At 48.0% G+C, this 14,468-nt stretch overlaps 4 protein-coding genes across 4 annotated transcripts; 1 reads left to right on the forward strand and 3 right to left on the reverse strand.

The window, feature by feature from the left end:
- Positions 1–702: 702 nt before the first annotated feature.
- BABINDRAFT_126914 (uncharacterized protein) lies at positions 703–1,901 on the reverse strand. Its single transcript, XM_019126996.1, has 2 exons — positions 1,739–1,901; positions 703–1,439 (listed from the first exon to the last, which is right to left on the reverse strand). The coding sequence occupies exons 1-2, from the start codon at positions 1,795–1,797 to the stop codon at positions 746–748; spliced, it is 753 nt and encodes a 250-aa protein (XP_018986091.1). The 5' UTR covers positions 1,798–1,901; the 3' UTR covers positions 703–745.
- A 4,263-nt stretch (positions 1,902–6,164) lies between these two features.
- Positions 6,165–8,240, reverse strand: BABINDRAFT_160978 (uncharacterized protein). The gene has a single exon (XM_019128570.1). The coding sequence runs from the start codon at positions 7,780–7,782 to the stop codon at positions 6,457–6,459; it is 1,326 nt and encodes a 441-aa protein (XP_018986092.1). The 5' UTR covers positions 7,783–8,240; the 3' UTR covers positions 6,165–6,456.
- A 1,033-nt stretch (positions 8,241–9,273) lies between these two features.
- BABINDRAFT_160980 (uncharacterized protein) lies at positions 9,274–11,281 on the reverse strand. Its single transcript, XM_019128571.1, has one exon. The coding sequence runs from the start codon at positions 10,875–10,877 to the stop codon at positions 9,291–9,293; it is 1,587 nt and encodes a 528-aa protein (XP_018986093.1). The 5' UTR covers positions 10,878–11,281; the 3' UTR covers positions 9,274–9,290.
- A 1,932-nt stretch (positions 11,282–13,213) lies between these two features.
- On the forward strand, positions 13,214–14,305 carry BABINDRAFT_160981 (uncharacterized protein). The gene has a single exon (XM_019128572.1). It carries the CDS (start codon positions 13,434–13,436, stop codon positions 14,286–14,288), a length of 855 nt encoding a protein of 284 aa, XP_018986094.1. The 5' UTR covers positions 13,214–13,433; the 3' UTR covers positions 14,289–14,305.
- Positions 14,306–14,468: the final 163 nt, after the last annotated feature.

The following is a 14,468-nucleotide window of genomic DNA, read 5'->3' on the forward strand; positions in this document are numbered from 1 at the left end:
TTAGACCTTACTGAAGGAATGCGATAGCACCACTAAACCTCTAGCCATTAGGTATGTATGTGCAAAAGGTCAAATAGAAAATTGGCACCTCTACAATGACGATACTGTAAAAGATATAACAGAAACGAGATTTGAATGCCCAATGAGACGTATTCAATATATACTATACTATATTGAACGGAGATCCGCGGCATCTCACATGCAGCAAAGTAAGGAAGCATACGGACGACAGAAGGTAGATTCAGATAGTACCAGAGGAATAAGTGGTAGAAATGGACTATTCAACATAACTCAGCTGACAATGGTATCTCCCTGAAACCTTTATATAGGGTAATTCGCAGTATTAAAATACAATCTCATAATAAACCAAACAGTACGGATTTTCCTTATACTAGTAATTATCAGCAACGTTGCAATGGTTAAAGAAAACGGTCGCGATAACGCAACGTCACTAAAACAAGAGGTAAGTGACAAAGATTCTTGCATTAAGGTATAAACGAGCTAACATACTGGCTCGGACCCTTGCCTGTCAATCCATAGGCTCGAATTCTCTTACGACGAAAAGCCTCAAACTACAGGGGGAATATCCTTACAATGATTCCGTCACTAGATGCATATTACAACCGAAACTATACAAGGAACTGGCAGCACATCCGTAGATGGACACCAAAAGCCGGATACACCCTGGACCCTACCATTATAACTTAGAAATGCTGTTACGAATGTGTCCAGCTCTCTCAGGTACTCACTGAACCGTCCCCGCATCCTTGTCATCGTTCAAGATGCTCACCTTTTCCTCACCGCGGTATGGTTGCGGATAGCCCGCCGCGCCATAGGGGAGAAACTGCGCGTGCTGGAGTGGGTTTGCTGGCGGCTGCGGTGCCGGAGCAAAGCCCTGGGGAAATGCACCGTACGGCGCACCGTTCGGGTAGTAGCCATTGTAGCCCGCGGGGTCAAACCCCGCACCTGCGACTGGCGGATAACCCTGCGGCCCAGTTGTATAATTGACCGTGGGGTCGTACGGCCGCACCGAATTGTACTTTAACTCCGTCTGGTCCAGCGTGCGCCGACCCAGGCCCAGGCCTTCGGAGTCGTGGTCGTCATCGCGCGCGTTGTGGCTGCCACGCGCCAGGCGCAACAATTCGCGGTACTCTTCCGTTGTTTTTTTCTCGCCATGCTTCTGCGAGATGATGTGTGTGTTGAGGTGGTTTAACTTACCATACGCCTTGTCGCAGCCCGTGTGCGTGCAGCGGAAAATCCGGTCAATCTCGCTGAACTTACGTCTGAAGCGCTTGCGAGATTTTCCCGTGTCCTTACCCACCTTCGCCTGAGGATGGAGCGGCACCACGTAGCCGTTCGATGTGCGCTTCCAGATTTGGCTGTCGTGGGCAGCGGGCGCCGCGTAGTACACACCCGTCTGTTGGTGAGCGGGGTCGTTGAAGTAGGCCTTGGCGGACTTCGGTGACAATTCCTCACCAGTGGCGTAGGGCTGTTGGAGAGCGTAACCCTGGGGCTGCTGCGGCATATATGGGTATTGCTGCCCCTGTGGATATATAGGCACGTTGCGGTACATTCCGAGTCCTTCGCTGTTCCAGCCTTGTTGCGGAAAATCATTCGGTTGCTCCTGGTGCTGGAACGGAAGAAGCTGCAGAAGATACTCTTGGTTCTTGTTTGGGGCGCTCATCTAGCGGGTTAGTAGTGAAGCATGCAAGACGGGCAGGTACTTACTCTGGGCAACGCCTGGGAGTTTGCGGAGGTTGTGCTGGTGGCTCTTCCTAAGGTGGGATAGGCGTACATGGATGGTGGCCTGACGTATCGCTATCACGGGGCTAGCTGTCACTAGGGTTGTTTGTTTTTTTTTTGTTTTTTTTGGCTCAGGGAAGTACTGAAGTGTTGAGGTTCAGGGTGAGGACTGTGTATTTTGATTGTCGGGTTTTGGAAACTAGCGGCACTGACGCGTATATATACTGAAGCCCCTGTTGTGCACATTAGCCTGAGGAGCTTCCTAACGGACTGCAAAGCGGTGGACTAAGTCTTGCATAGGGCCGCAACATACAAACTGCCGTAGCCAAAGCATGCACGGATGCCTCGTGCAGCCAGGAGAGCTGGAATTGAGACGCATGTGCCAGGGGAATGCGCCACTAGCTATCTGCATGCAGCTGGGTGCTATGCTAGAGTGATGGCCAACGTGTTTGCAACGCATGTCGTAAAACATAGCGCCGTAGTATCGGCACAGGGCATTGTTGAGGAGTCGGAGAGGGTGCCAGCGAAACGAGCGATGTGAATGTGTTTCATGCGACGGCGATCTAGACCCCACGGCCGCAGGGTGGGTTCATCCGAAATGGCCCGAACGCTTCCATCTCCGTGTAGATGGGCCTGTTTATTGATAGAAGATCGCACAAATCTCTCTGTGGTGAGACTATTTCATAGTTGCAGGGACCTAGAATGGGGAGACCACCCATTAAAATCTACGCTTCTCTGGCCGCGCACCAGCACCACTCGATTCATGCTCCAGATGAGGGGTACTATTTATCAAAGTTCCATGCGCGAACGGACAAATATGCATGAATGTGCGTGCAGCACGCGCACAATGCTGCTACAGATTCTGCGGGTGCCACGGCACGGTTGTAAACACTCTTACAGGTCAAAAGCTAGCAATGTAACGTAAATGTCGCCATTAGTGGTGGTGCCGAAATTCTGCCAGCGTCGAGGCCATTTATCGGGATCTTCCTTCTGTAGTCGCGGTACACCCGTCACTTGAGATGTTGACAAGCGGTGTTATATCCAGAGGGACTTGTTGAAGAGTGTGACGTCACGACGGTTTCAGATCCTCGCTAAGGCCATATGCGCCGATAACCTCGAATTGGAAGACCCTCGGATGGACTGGACTCAGGTGGAATAGCTATATGCATCGATGACTGTCGGTGGACTGGCCGTCCACGGCACAATGTCGGAGAAATTGACCCTCCTTGTATAGAAGCAAGCGCATGCGACAAGCACATACAAGAAAAGAAATACAACTATCAAATACTCCGTCGATCTTTGCTTGGGGATCCATACCAGGTTCATTCGTCACAAGAGTCGTCTGCTTGCAGGCCTAAACAGTGCATGCAGTAATCTGCGTCGCTAGAATACGATCCACCAGTAGCGGATTTTTGTGTTTGAGGGAAGCTACGCACCGCCATAAGAGCAACGTGGCACGGCGATCCTTCATTATGGTCCCGAGACAAAGCACGGTTTGAAACTCCGGAATATCGGGCCATACTCAGGAGAGGTGAGAGGTACGGGACCAACCTTCCAACCCAAAGATCTTCGTAAGTTGGTCTTCTAAACTTAAGCATTTAACTGAAGGGTAAATTTAGTGCCTTCAAGGCTAAAGATTGTCACTGTACCTAGGCTAGTGTGGGACCTAGAAGTTTGCTAACCATCGTCAGTCGTATAACATGACTATGCATGAGCACGTGAATTTAGCTCCCTAAGTGCGGTATGGCCGACTTTGCAGATAGGCCTCTGGTAGAGCTCCTAACAGCCCCAACTTGACTTGGATTGGAGCCCTGTGCTCTCCTAGCTAAGTTGTTGGTCTGTAGCTATGGTAGTCCCAGTTGGTTTCAAAGAGCGACGTTTCACAGTGTTGGCTTGGGTCTGTTGCAATTTGGTAGTTATCGGATCAGATGTTTGCGCATGCACAACCGCGTTAGGCCAGTGGCGCAGAGGTAAGCATGGTGAGATTTAGGCCACACTTCTCTGTGGAATGCGGCAATATCAGCTGTAAACTCCGAGATTACTAACTTGGTGCGGAATTACTTTGGTTGACGAACACATTACCGTGAATGGCCTAGAAGGGGAATGCAGATATTAGACTTCTGCAGGCTGAAACCTGCAGCAGCACGATGGAAGCCGGCTCATAGACGAGCTTTGTTGTTGTATTGCATTCCGGTCGCCCTGAAGCTACGGCAAAACTATTGGCACAAGGGGGTCATACCACCTGGCCAGGGTATCTGCCGACCCACCCGAACCGATTGTAGAACAACGTCTGCACAAGATATGGATCACCCTCCAAAAGTGCCGAGGTGGTCCAGCACGTGCAGATGTGACTAGACCGACTGTCCATCTCTTTGAAGGTATCACTGTGTTATGCCAATGCCAAAATATGAGTATATGTGGCACGGCAAACCAAAATATTACAGACTGGGCGAGAGTGCGTCATTGCTTGTCGTGTAAGCAACAACAGCTCCATGGTGAGTTGGCTCAGAGTTCCGCTTGTACATGGGTAGCGCTGAGGATCCTCGCATTCTGGAAGCGAAGCACAGTCTTCCGCAAAATATGAATTATGTAAGCCGAACTACAGGGTCGTCTACCATGTTATCCATTCTATGGCCTCCTACTTGTAATGCAAGCACATTCCGGCTGCATGTTGGAATTATTGTACAACTGTTAATTTTGCCTGCCTTGTGTGATGTCAGTGAAGGTATAGGCTCGGCGACTAGATATCTGAACCTATCGGTCTGTAGATTAACGGACTTAGCCAATGCAGGCAGACAAAGAGAACTGACTAGAGCTCCTGGTGCATGATGTCACGCACCGCAAGGGCACTATGATGACTCTGCTGGTCTCACCTCCCCATATCGGCAGCTGGTGCAGGGATTAGGCTGGAAAAAAAAATAATAACACTCATGTAGATAGTTGTCTATGGGTCTTCCTACACCAGACTCAAACCCCTTACAATGATCCCAAGTGCCATCTTAGGGCTACCACCTCAGCAGGGCTCAGCAATGGTGTGACGATGATCTACTTTGGATCTCAGGGCCGTGATATATTTGGTTAAAATGGTTACATATGCCCAGACATGGCCCCATTGCATATGTGACATGGAGCTTGCTGGTGTAAGATTTGGTCATGCATGCACCGCGACTCAAGTGATAGGAAGGATCTACTATAGTTATTGAGGGGTTTTCCTAGAGCTACCCCCAGTATTTCTCAAAAGGACCCCGAAAAAGCGCTAGACATCACATACGGGACACTAGTGTCCACGGTGTACTTTCTCCGGCACGCTCATTAAGCCCAGCCCTCGGAGCTCTAGCTCAGAACCGTGGTGTATTCCAAATTGGAATAGTTCCGCATTCGACGCAGGGTGTTCCGGTGAGGGGATGACAGAGGGCATCTAAGCGTGTCTGCTTTGTTGATATAGACTGGTGAACCATATTTGGGCTGTCTTGTTGGGACTAGGCGTTGTCCGAGGTAAGGTCTGTCTAATGGTGGATTACACTTGCGAATAATAGTGATTGCTGTGGTGTATATCCTCTCAGTATTTATACGTATTGTGCATTTAATTGGCATACTATCGAGATAATAATAGCAGCGTAGGAGTGGGGCCAAGTCGTCTGTAGATTTAGTCGCATACCAATCTCAAAAGAGAATTTAGGCTGCTTCTTCAGTGGCCTTGAATCCACTCCCTGGAAGATCCCAGCTCCGATCGGTGTATAGTCGCCTATAAGAATACCATGAGGCCTAACTCCGTAGTCCGAATTTAGGACGCAGCTTTTAGTAAAAACTCCATTCATGGGGGCTGAAGCGCCGTTAACTCCTAGTCTCTGATTTAGTCTAAGGCACACCCCCACCGCTTAGTTAATGTCCAGCACTCCAGCACCCCTGCGCAACATCTAATATGTGGTGCTTAGCTCGGCTTCTATGGAATAGGGTCCTGAAGAGCTGGACCACTGTTGTTGTCAGCTCCTCGGTCTAAGTTATTTTTAGGCTGGCCTACGAAGTGAATATAAGGTGATATCCCTGCAGGGCTGGGGTGACTAGTCTAGGCAGTGAAGGCATCGGGATAATATGTGCGAAAGATCTTAGAGTATAATTTTCACTAGGACTCCTTCATGCCTGGGTAAACGGCTCCTCCCCGGAGCTGTAGATAGGTTTCTACCCCTATCATTGATCTATAACACAGCACTATCAGTTTACAACACAATGTGACAGGATAATACTGAAAAGGGTTGTGGATTAAAAGACCCGCCTGGATAAACAGGAACTGACTGGATTGCTGCGACTGGATTCAGCCCCTATTTGTTTGAAGACTTACAAGCGTGTGCACTTACAACTTCTTGCTCGACGAAAGAGACTATTAAAAGCACAGGTGGGGAATTAAAAATGTAACATAAATCCGAGAGACAGATATGTATAAAAATGCAAGAAACAAAAACTGTATATGATGAAAAACGAATGAATACTGATACAAAGTTGATAAATGCACAGGAGGACAAAAGAATTTTGAAGCAGCAATCTTTCAAGGAATAAATTAAAGGAATGATACGCATTTAAAACTCAAAGGGATTAAAACTCACCAGATACCCATTTTAACCAGGATGCCTAATGCTTAGGGAACATCTTTATAGAACATGTCCTGAAATATTGCTCTTTCATCTAGACAACTTTTGGATGAACGATTCCCAGTTATCAGAACAGTCCCTTTCCCGATTGGGACGTGCATATGTCTGTGGCGAGACTCTCAGTCGAATGTATCTGGTGCATCGGCTGTGGGGGCATGGGATAAAGTGCCTGGTTAAACCCTGGAAAGTCTAGCCCGAGACCCATGTTGAGGTTGTAGTCACCCGGAAGAGTCTCGGCGAAGGAACCGGCAGATCTGGCGTAGAGTGATTTCCCCATCTCCAAGGGCTCGAGAAGCCTCCCGAACCCGTAGCTACTATTCATATTGGCAACCATATCTGAATAAACTGACGAGTCTTCAAAAAGTGGCAGTCCAGCAGAATTAGCCATCGGGGTGAGACTCGGAAAGGGAAAATCAAACACGGAAGCGACTTCATTAAAGGGCTCGTTTGCCATTAGTGGGTTGAAGACAGACTCAGGCGGCGAAAGGAATAGTACCTGTGGGGCAAGAGCAGTTGAGGATGAAGTACGGCCTGGTAAACTAGCATGTGACCCGATAAGGACCTTCTGGAGGTGTGGAGTAGTAGCAGAGGCAGATGAAATGCTAGGCGAATAATTTTGTGAGACCACCAGCGAGTAATGGAGGTCCTTTCTACCAGAACCCTGGTCAGATTCTGGTGACGATCCACTAGGTGTTTGTGTATCGTCCTCTGGAAGCTGCAACTTCACCAGAAGGTCCACACTTTTCTGGAAAACTCTGGTCTGGCCTGTCTCCAAGCCAAAGTTTCTGAGAGCCCGTTGCTTCTTTGGTTTTGTAATCTTATCCGTCTTGGGTTCCTGCTTTAGCTTCGCCTCCAAATTAGCATTTTCTGCGCGCTTTTTCTCCAGTCGCCACCGCGTGCGGATTTCTTTAAACTCCTCAGGCAAACGTTTCGCCCCATGGCCCATTAACCGCGTGTGGATATTCAAATGGTTTAGTGTACCATACGCTTTGTCACAGCCCTGATAGCCACAGAGGTAGAGCCGCACAATTTCCTCCTTCTTCCGCCGTTTGCGCTTTTCTTTGGTGTCAGGAGAGGGTTCAGAACACGAACGTGTATGACCAAGTGAACGGGTAGGTGAAGAAGCAGCCGTGATGCACGCGTGTGCGCGCGCGCTGCGGACTGGCGATGAAAACGAACGCTGGTGCGCGCTATCCTCTTCCGGAAGGAGCTCGAGCCGTGAATCTAGTGTCGGAAGCACGAGAGGCAACGGAGCCGCGGTGCGCAATGGAGAGCTAGAGAGGTAGGGGCTGGAGGATAAAAATACGGATTCCAACGGGGACTGGAGGCTAGATTCGGCAAGGGGCGGTGTGAGAAAGTTTTCTCTGAAGGGAGACTCGAACGGATTGTTCATTGTGATTGGCTCAAGTGACGTAAAGGATTTTCTTAAAATCACTAATCTTGGCCGAGAAAATGGTTTAGGCTTGAGGGATAGGTTCTGTGTAGCCTATGATCTGCTGGTTGAGGGGAGTTTTGAGGGTTTATTGATGCTGGATGTTCTTTTTTTTGGCCAGAACGTTTGTCTTGATGGACTTTTCCCTTAATTTTTTGTACACCTTTATATGGAATATCTGTGTTCCAATATCTTGTTGGAAAGTTATGGTAGCTGGTGCTGGTAGGGGGGCTTCTTCGGTGACCTGGTCTGAATGAAATCTTAAGGGGGGGGGGCGTGTTCTTAAGTACCAACTTGGATAGGAGAACACGCTTGGTTTCGCTGGTTTCAACTTGCCTTTAGTACACAATAGTGGCCACCTCCCGCGTCGTTTAGGGAGGTGAGTCTGAGGAATTGGCCGTGTCTGGTTGGATTCAGGGCAACCTGCGATCCCTCACTCCAGTAGCTATCATCTGAACGTTAATTCCTTACATGCCGTATGCGTACTATATCCCACTCTGCATAAATGCTGCGCCAGGCTGATCCGCCAGATCAAAATTGACTGCGGTATCACTACCAAAAGAATCGCTTCAAACCCTTTCCATTTTAAATATATCTGCTAGACCTTCCTAATTGCTGTACTAGAGTCGGCCGATAAAAAACGGTGACTTTGACAGGCTACGTGGGCTATTTTTGGCTCGGAAGTAGTACTGCTAACTCCTGCATATATTTATTATACATAAGCTCGACCTGCAGCGAATGTATGTAATTTACAAACTTTCCTATTCAGGGAAGATGTAAATACCATAATTATCCAGGTTAGGAAACGTCAACACCCGTTTTGCCGCATTAGGGAATATTCAGTTAATGTAGTTCGGGCCTCTTACACTTAGATACTTTGGACCATCACAAATGCATGCATTGTCCCATTCAACCATCCAAAGTGTGTATGTAGTCTCGACTGTGTATTGTCTTCAGGCACAATCTGTTCATTGCGTGCAAGACGACGCCCTCAGTGAGATATGAGCATGTGTGAGAGGTTTTTGAATTTTTCAACTTTGGTGAGTCTCAATGGAACAGTAATCAGGTCAGAGACATCTATATAATTTAAGTGGATAACTGTGGACTCTTGCTAATCTGGGTACTGTGTATATCAGTAGAAAGCAGTACCCCCACCACGACCTTGTGTAGATAGCGATTACTGAATCAGCCTTTAGAGCCCTGGGCTAAGTTTGGTTGTTTTTTTTAAAATGAAATACTGAGTTTCAAGGAGTCATGTATATCAAGGATGGGCGCATCGTATATGCTTGTAACCCCGCATTATATGGAACATCCTAAGACTTTAGCTTGCACCCAGAGTTATATGTGTCTTATGTCTACTCCCTGATGGCGAGTTAAAATCCATATTTGAACCTTTCATACACCTTTTCGTTCTTATTTAATATCAGATTTCATTGTATGCTTAAATATACACTTCGTATGCCATTAGATTAATATCCACCTGGGACCGGGTAGTCAGACACCCAGGCACTGACCTCTCTGCCCAACACATTCACCTCTTCGTCCTTGACCACAAGCTTCTTGTATTCGATAAGCTTCTCGGCATCATTCATTAAGGAATCCGCAGCGTCAACCTGGCCTTGAATGCGTTTGCCGATACTGACAGCGGTATCGATATACTGCGCAACCTTATCAAATTCTACCGGGGTGAAGCTTCGAGTAGTCATAGCCGGAACACCAATCTTCAACCCATTTGGCTGCTCCCCAGAGGCTGTTCTAGAAGTGATCCCATTCGCGGTTTCGTACGACAACGGAATTTTGTTGGTGAGAATGTGGATTTTGTCGAGCATGAACTCTAAGCGGGAGCCATCAATACCCTTGTTGTGCAAATCGATAAGCAAGAGATGGGTTTCGGTACCACCACCCGCTCTCAACTTGAACCCTCTGGCCTTCAAAGCCTCCGCAAAGTGCGCTGCGTTGTCATGAACAGAGTGTTGGTAAATGGCAAACTCCGGCGAGTTGGCCTGCTTTAAAGCTACCGCAAGAGCGGCAATGGTGTGGTTCTGTGGGGAGCCCTGGCTAGTCGGGAAGTAGCTTGAGGATATGTCATTCTTCAAAGAGTGGGCATGATCCTGCTGGTACTCTGGCATACGGAAAAAGATCATGGCGCCGCGTGGCCCACGGAGCGACTTATGGGTAGTGGTGATCACCACATCGGCAAACTCAAACGGTGAGAACGGATAGCTCAGATCGCTGTTGCTACCTCCAATTTGTGACAAGTATGGCTCTGTCAACGCCCCCGAAATGTGTGAGATATCGCACAACAAGTAGGCTCCCACGCTGTTGGCGATCTCGCGCATTCGGCGGTAGTCAATCTTCCGGGCGTAGTTGGCAGTGATGGTCAGAATCAACTTTGGCTTGAACCGTTGCACCCTAGTGGCAAGGAGATCGTAGTCCAACAACCCTTCTGCGCCGGTGACGCGGAACATCTTGGTGTCGTAGTACTGGGCAATGTAGCCACCGTTTTGCTTGTCCGCGGGCATGTCTAAGCCCATAATCTTGTCCCCGGTCTTGAGCAAAGATGTGTAGACGTACAAGTTCGCGATGGCACCCAGCAACGGCTGCACATTGACGCCCCACTGGTCCGGGTTCAAGCCGAACAACCCCAAGGCGCGCTCCTGGCATAACTTTTCGCACGCGTCCACCACATCGTTACCACCGTAGTAGCGCTCCCCCACAAGGCCACCCTCGCTGTACTTGTTCTGGAACTCGGAGCCCAACAACGTGAGCACCGCTTGGGAGGTGAAGTTTTCAGCGCTGATCAAGGTGAGCGAGTTGCGCTGCCGCGCGCGCTCCTGGTTCAAGATATCGGCCATGTCAGGATCGGCCTCCTTGATTTTCTGGTTCAAAAAGTGCTGGTTGGCGACATTAGCGAAAGCGCTCTTGCTCTTTGGCGTTTCGGTCGCAGTGTTTGCTGCCACTTCGGCAGAGCCCTTCTTGAAGATGGAGGTTAAGATAGGGCGGATGGTGCTGCTGGTGGCGAGCTTGCGCAAGTTTGAAGGGCCAAGCGACGACATCAAAAAAAAATACGTGGATTCTAGTTGTTTTAGCGGGGAGTAGGCTTTCTGAGGGGTGGAATTCTAGGAATTGGTGAAAATTCTAGGGAGAAACTGGGAACAAAACTACTAGATGTCTGGAGAGTATCCCGGTGAGTGGTAACAATTAGCTAAATGGAGTGAGAGTGGAATTGAATTTGTTTCCGGTGGGAATCGCCTGTATTTATACAGTGAGGTAGCCGCTATGTCAAGGAGGCGATTATGCGCGCTCTAATGGAAGTTGCCCCTCACTTGAGATCATGCGTTGACGAAAAGGCGCGATAGGCGCGATTGGCGCGAAGCTTAGATTCCGAAAAAGTATAGGCTGCCATCTCGTCATCTGCGGCGGGAAGGCTCTTTTCGTCTGTTTCCGGTGCGGGTTAAATACTGACTAGATGACTAAGAAAAAAATTAAGAATGCTGCTGAGTTTTTCGGATGGTGAATCGCCTGACTGCAAAATATGACACTTCGCGCTATAAATCTGGATTAGTCATGTGCCTCGGCCACTGCCTTTGACGGGCAACTGCCTCGTTCTGAAAATGACATTTCAGAGACTTATACCCATATACTTTACGTTTCTCCGGCATGGTTCGCAGGCCTCCGTGGGCTAATCTTCGAAGACTGCATCTGGCCAATCGTGCGAGGGATTCCCGTAGCAATCCTCGCGAAAGTGCGCCTACCCCACAAAATCCTGCGCCTTTCAACTTCCGCTGGAGCAGAGTCCGTGACGTCTATTTACACTTGGAAAATGTTCCGCTCATGCCTGTATCGTTGGATTTTACCGCTCTAGTGACTCACGGTGGCCAACTATGAGTGAATTCTGACGTAATAAATACTAGAAGTGGATGTAACAGGGACGTGGGGATTTCTCTGGGTTTCCCGCGAAAGCTGTCAAGCTGGAATATTAGAAACACTCCTTGATACTAAGTCCATTCTATCATGGACTGACCCACTGCTAATGTACACAATAATGTCTAGGCCATTTTCACGTGACTAGGCAACAGTTTTGTCGGCGGTCCGATCTGATTTTCGGTACAGGATAAAAAATATGTCGGGTTTTTAAACATGTACTCTGGTTACCTATGTCAACACGCAAATAGCAATGGGTTCCTGAGAGACATTTCCAGTTTAGTAAGGTACTCCACGGATTTTTGAATAACCGAAGCCCTGTGATTAGGGCCATAGTTAGACGCGGTGTTCTGCTGGTTACGGTAAGAGGTCGACCCAACGGAGAGCACAACGTTGTCTTTACTCGGGCAAAAAAAGCCAAGTCCGAAACTTTTTCGCTTCATTCATTCGCTAAATTGCGCTCACCACTCTGGATATTTAGAGATTTCCAAGGTACTGGACTGGTAACCATTGACTGGTGTTTTTATGGGAGCATCGTACGTATCTAGGAGAGAGCTCCAGAGACCCTGAAAGCACAAAGGGATATTTCAAAGCTCTACATCACCTGAACATGAACTAGGTGACGGCATTGGTATGTTCACGTCATTTGACGCTATCCATATTGGAAGAACCATCAATGGCTTTGCATAGCTTGCAGCTGCGGTTGTGCGGCCGACGCGTGAAGTTAAACTCGAGTGAGAGGCTCTAAGACTAGAAAGAGTTGGAACTCATTAGGAAGTAAACGCTACGAGGCAAAGATTGCTGAGGGTTTTTGACTGGGGGTGAATCCTAGTGATGGAAGATTTTGTTCAACACTTCATAGAGGTTATGCTAAATATCGTTACTGTATTGACACTTAAATACCTAATGTGATTCCACACACTTCACTTGAAGCATATCTTGAGTTAATCGGTAACAAAAACTGTTAATAATATTGAGACTTCTCCAGCCGCAATACAACATATCTACTTGAGTAGAACAATATTCTATCTCAGTTAGGCTATCAAGGCGCTTTGTTTTAGTGCGTTATTTGGTGGCGTAGTCAGGCGCTACGAATCTCATTTTAGGTGTGGGTGGGCCAGGGTTCAGCTCCTACTCGACCTCTTTCTTTGCCTTAATTATCAGTTTTCTTTAAAAGGGGTATCGCTTTGAATTGGAGGTTCTTTTTGTACCGTATTATTTAAATGGTTGCCAATCGTAATTGTCTGCCCTTGTACCTGGATTATGTGCCATGCTCGTTATCTCAAAAGGTGATGCGTCTACACAGCCGCGTTTCACCGCCAGTACAGGCTATGCTACTCGCGATGGTCAGGTCTGAGTGCGCCAGCCTCACTCGATAGGCCCAAGCAGGCATAGGCGCATTTTTGATATATCAAAGAAGTCTTTATTGCCCATCAGTGCATAAAACTTGCATATCTTAACGACTCAGCTCTGTGGAAAGATCACAAGGGTCCTGCACGGGTCAACGTTAAGCTTTTTCAAGCCCCGGGCTGGAGGAGCGTAGATTTTCGTATACGTATCACTAATGTTTGGAAAAGAAAATCTTCCCGAAGATGAATCACATAAGTACGCCATATCCAGATTGACTATGAAAGAGATTTTGGCCAGCACTGCACCCACAAATAATTTACTCTATTAACTCCCTTTTCATGAAAATTCCTCTTATTGTTACGTTCCATATCCTCTCCGCCTTAGTACCTGTTACGGGTCATCCTGGTGATGTGGGGGCAGCTCAAAGTTTAAGGGTCCTGACTGAGACAGATGCCATGCTTACCAATCCAAATGCAATTGAATTTCCAGATCTTAAGGAAACCGTAATACGTGCTGAGCTTGTCGAAATCCCCAATTCCAAACGTACGGATTCACTTTTAGGTGAGGGGCAACCGGTGAATATAGGGCCATCATTTATGCCAGAGCATCGCATAAGTGTAGGTTCAAGGGGCGGCCTATCTGGAGGCACAAAGGGTGGTCTGTCTGGTAGCTCCAGTGGTGGCCTGTCTGGAAGTACAAAGGGTGGTCTGGATGGTGGTTCTAGTGGTGGTCTGGATGGTGGTTCCAGTGGTGGTCTATCTGGTGGCTCCAGTGGTGGCCTGTCTGGAGGCACGAAGGGTGGTCTGTCTGGTGGTTCCAGTGGTGGTCTGTCTGGTTCCAGTGGTGGCCTGTCTGGTGGCTCCAGTGGTGGCCTGTCTGGAGGCATAAGGGGTGGCCTGTCTGGAGGCTCCAGTCCCTTTTACTGGCCAGTTGTTATTCCTATAGTGGTGATTGCTGGCTCTGGTAATAAAAGGCACACCACAACCATCACCTCCACCACTACTATGTTGACTAACTCCACCACACCCTTGCCCGGTACCTTAACGTCGACTTCGTGGTCAACAAGCACAAGTACAACCACTAGTGTCGCTGGATCGTCAACTAAAACATCTGGGTCTACCTCTACTCCTCGGTACATTCCGGTTCATGTGGGGCCTATAATCTTGTTAATTCTGTGCGTCTTTATTCTCTAATTTAATATATGAATCATAATATACCCTACATATATTAAAGGTACCGTTTAACAGTGACGGTATCACCCCCGGCCCTCAGTATATAAGGAGACTGGCACCCCCTCTGTAGATATTTTACCTATAAAAAGTATTGGCCGACTGAATTTATATTTAACTAGATATTATATACTCATAGCATGC

The sequence above is a fragment of the Babjeviella inositovora genome (assembly GCF_001661335.1).
Source record: "Babjeviella inositovora NRRL Y-12698 unplaced genomic scaffold BABINscaffold_4, whole genome shotgun sequence".
Lineage (NCBI taxonomy): Eukaryota > Fungi > Ascomycota > Pichiomycetes > Serinales > Babjeviella > Babjeviella inositovora.

What these genes read in the sequence shown, in the direction of transcription:
- BABINDRAFT_160981 (XM_019128572.1), top strand. Translation starts at nt 13,434, where the DNA reads ATGAAAATTCCTCTTATTGTTACGTTCCATATCCTCTCCGCCTTAGTA.
- BABINDRAFT_160980 (XM_019128571.1), bottom strand. Translation starts at nt 10,877, where the DNA reads ATGTCGTCGCTTGGCCCTTCAAACTTGCGCAAGCTCGCCACCAGCAGC.
- BABINDRAFT_126914 (XM_019126996.1), bottom strand. Translation starts at nt 1,797, where the DNA reads ATGTACGCCTATCCCACCTTAGGAAGAGCCACCAGCACAACCTCCGCA. An exon ending in ACCTCCGCAAACTCCCAGGC is followed by an intron (nt 1,440 to 1,738) that starts GTTGCCCAGAGT and finishes CAAGGCCTACTT; the next exon opens with CAACGACCCCGCTCACCAAC.
- BABINDRAFT_160978 (XM_019128570.1), bottom strand. Translation starts at nt 7,782, where the DNA reads ATGAACAATCCGTTCGAGTCTCCCTTCAGAGAAAACTTTCTCACACCG.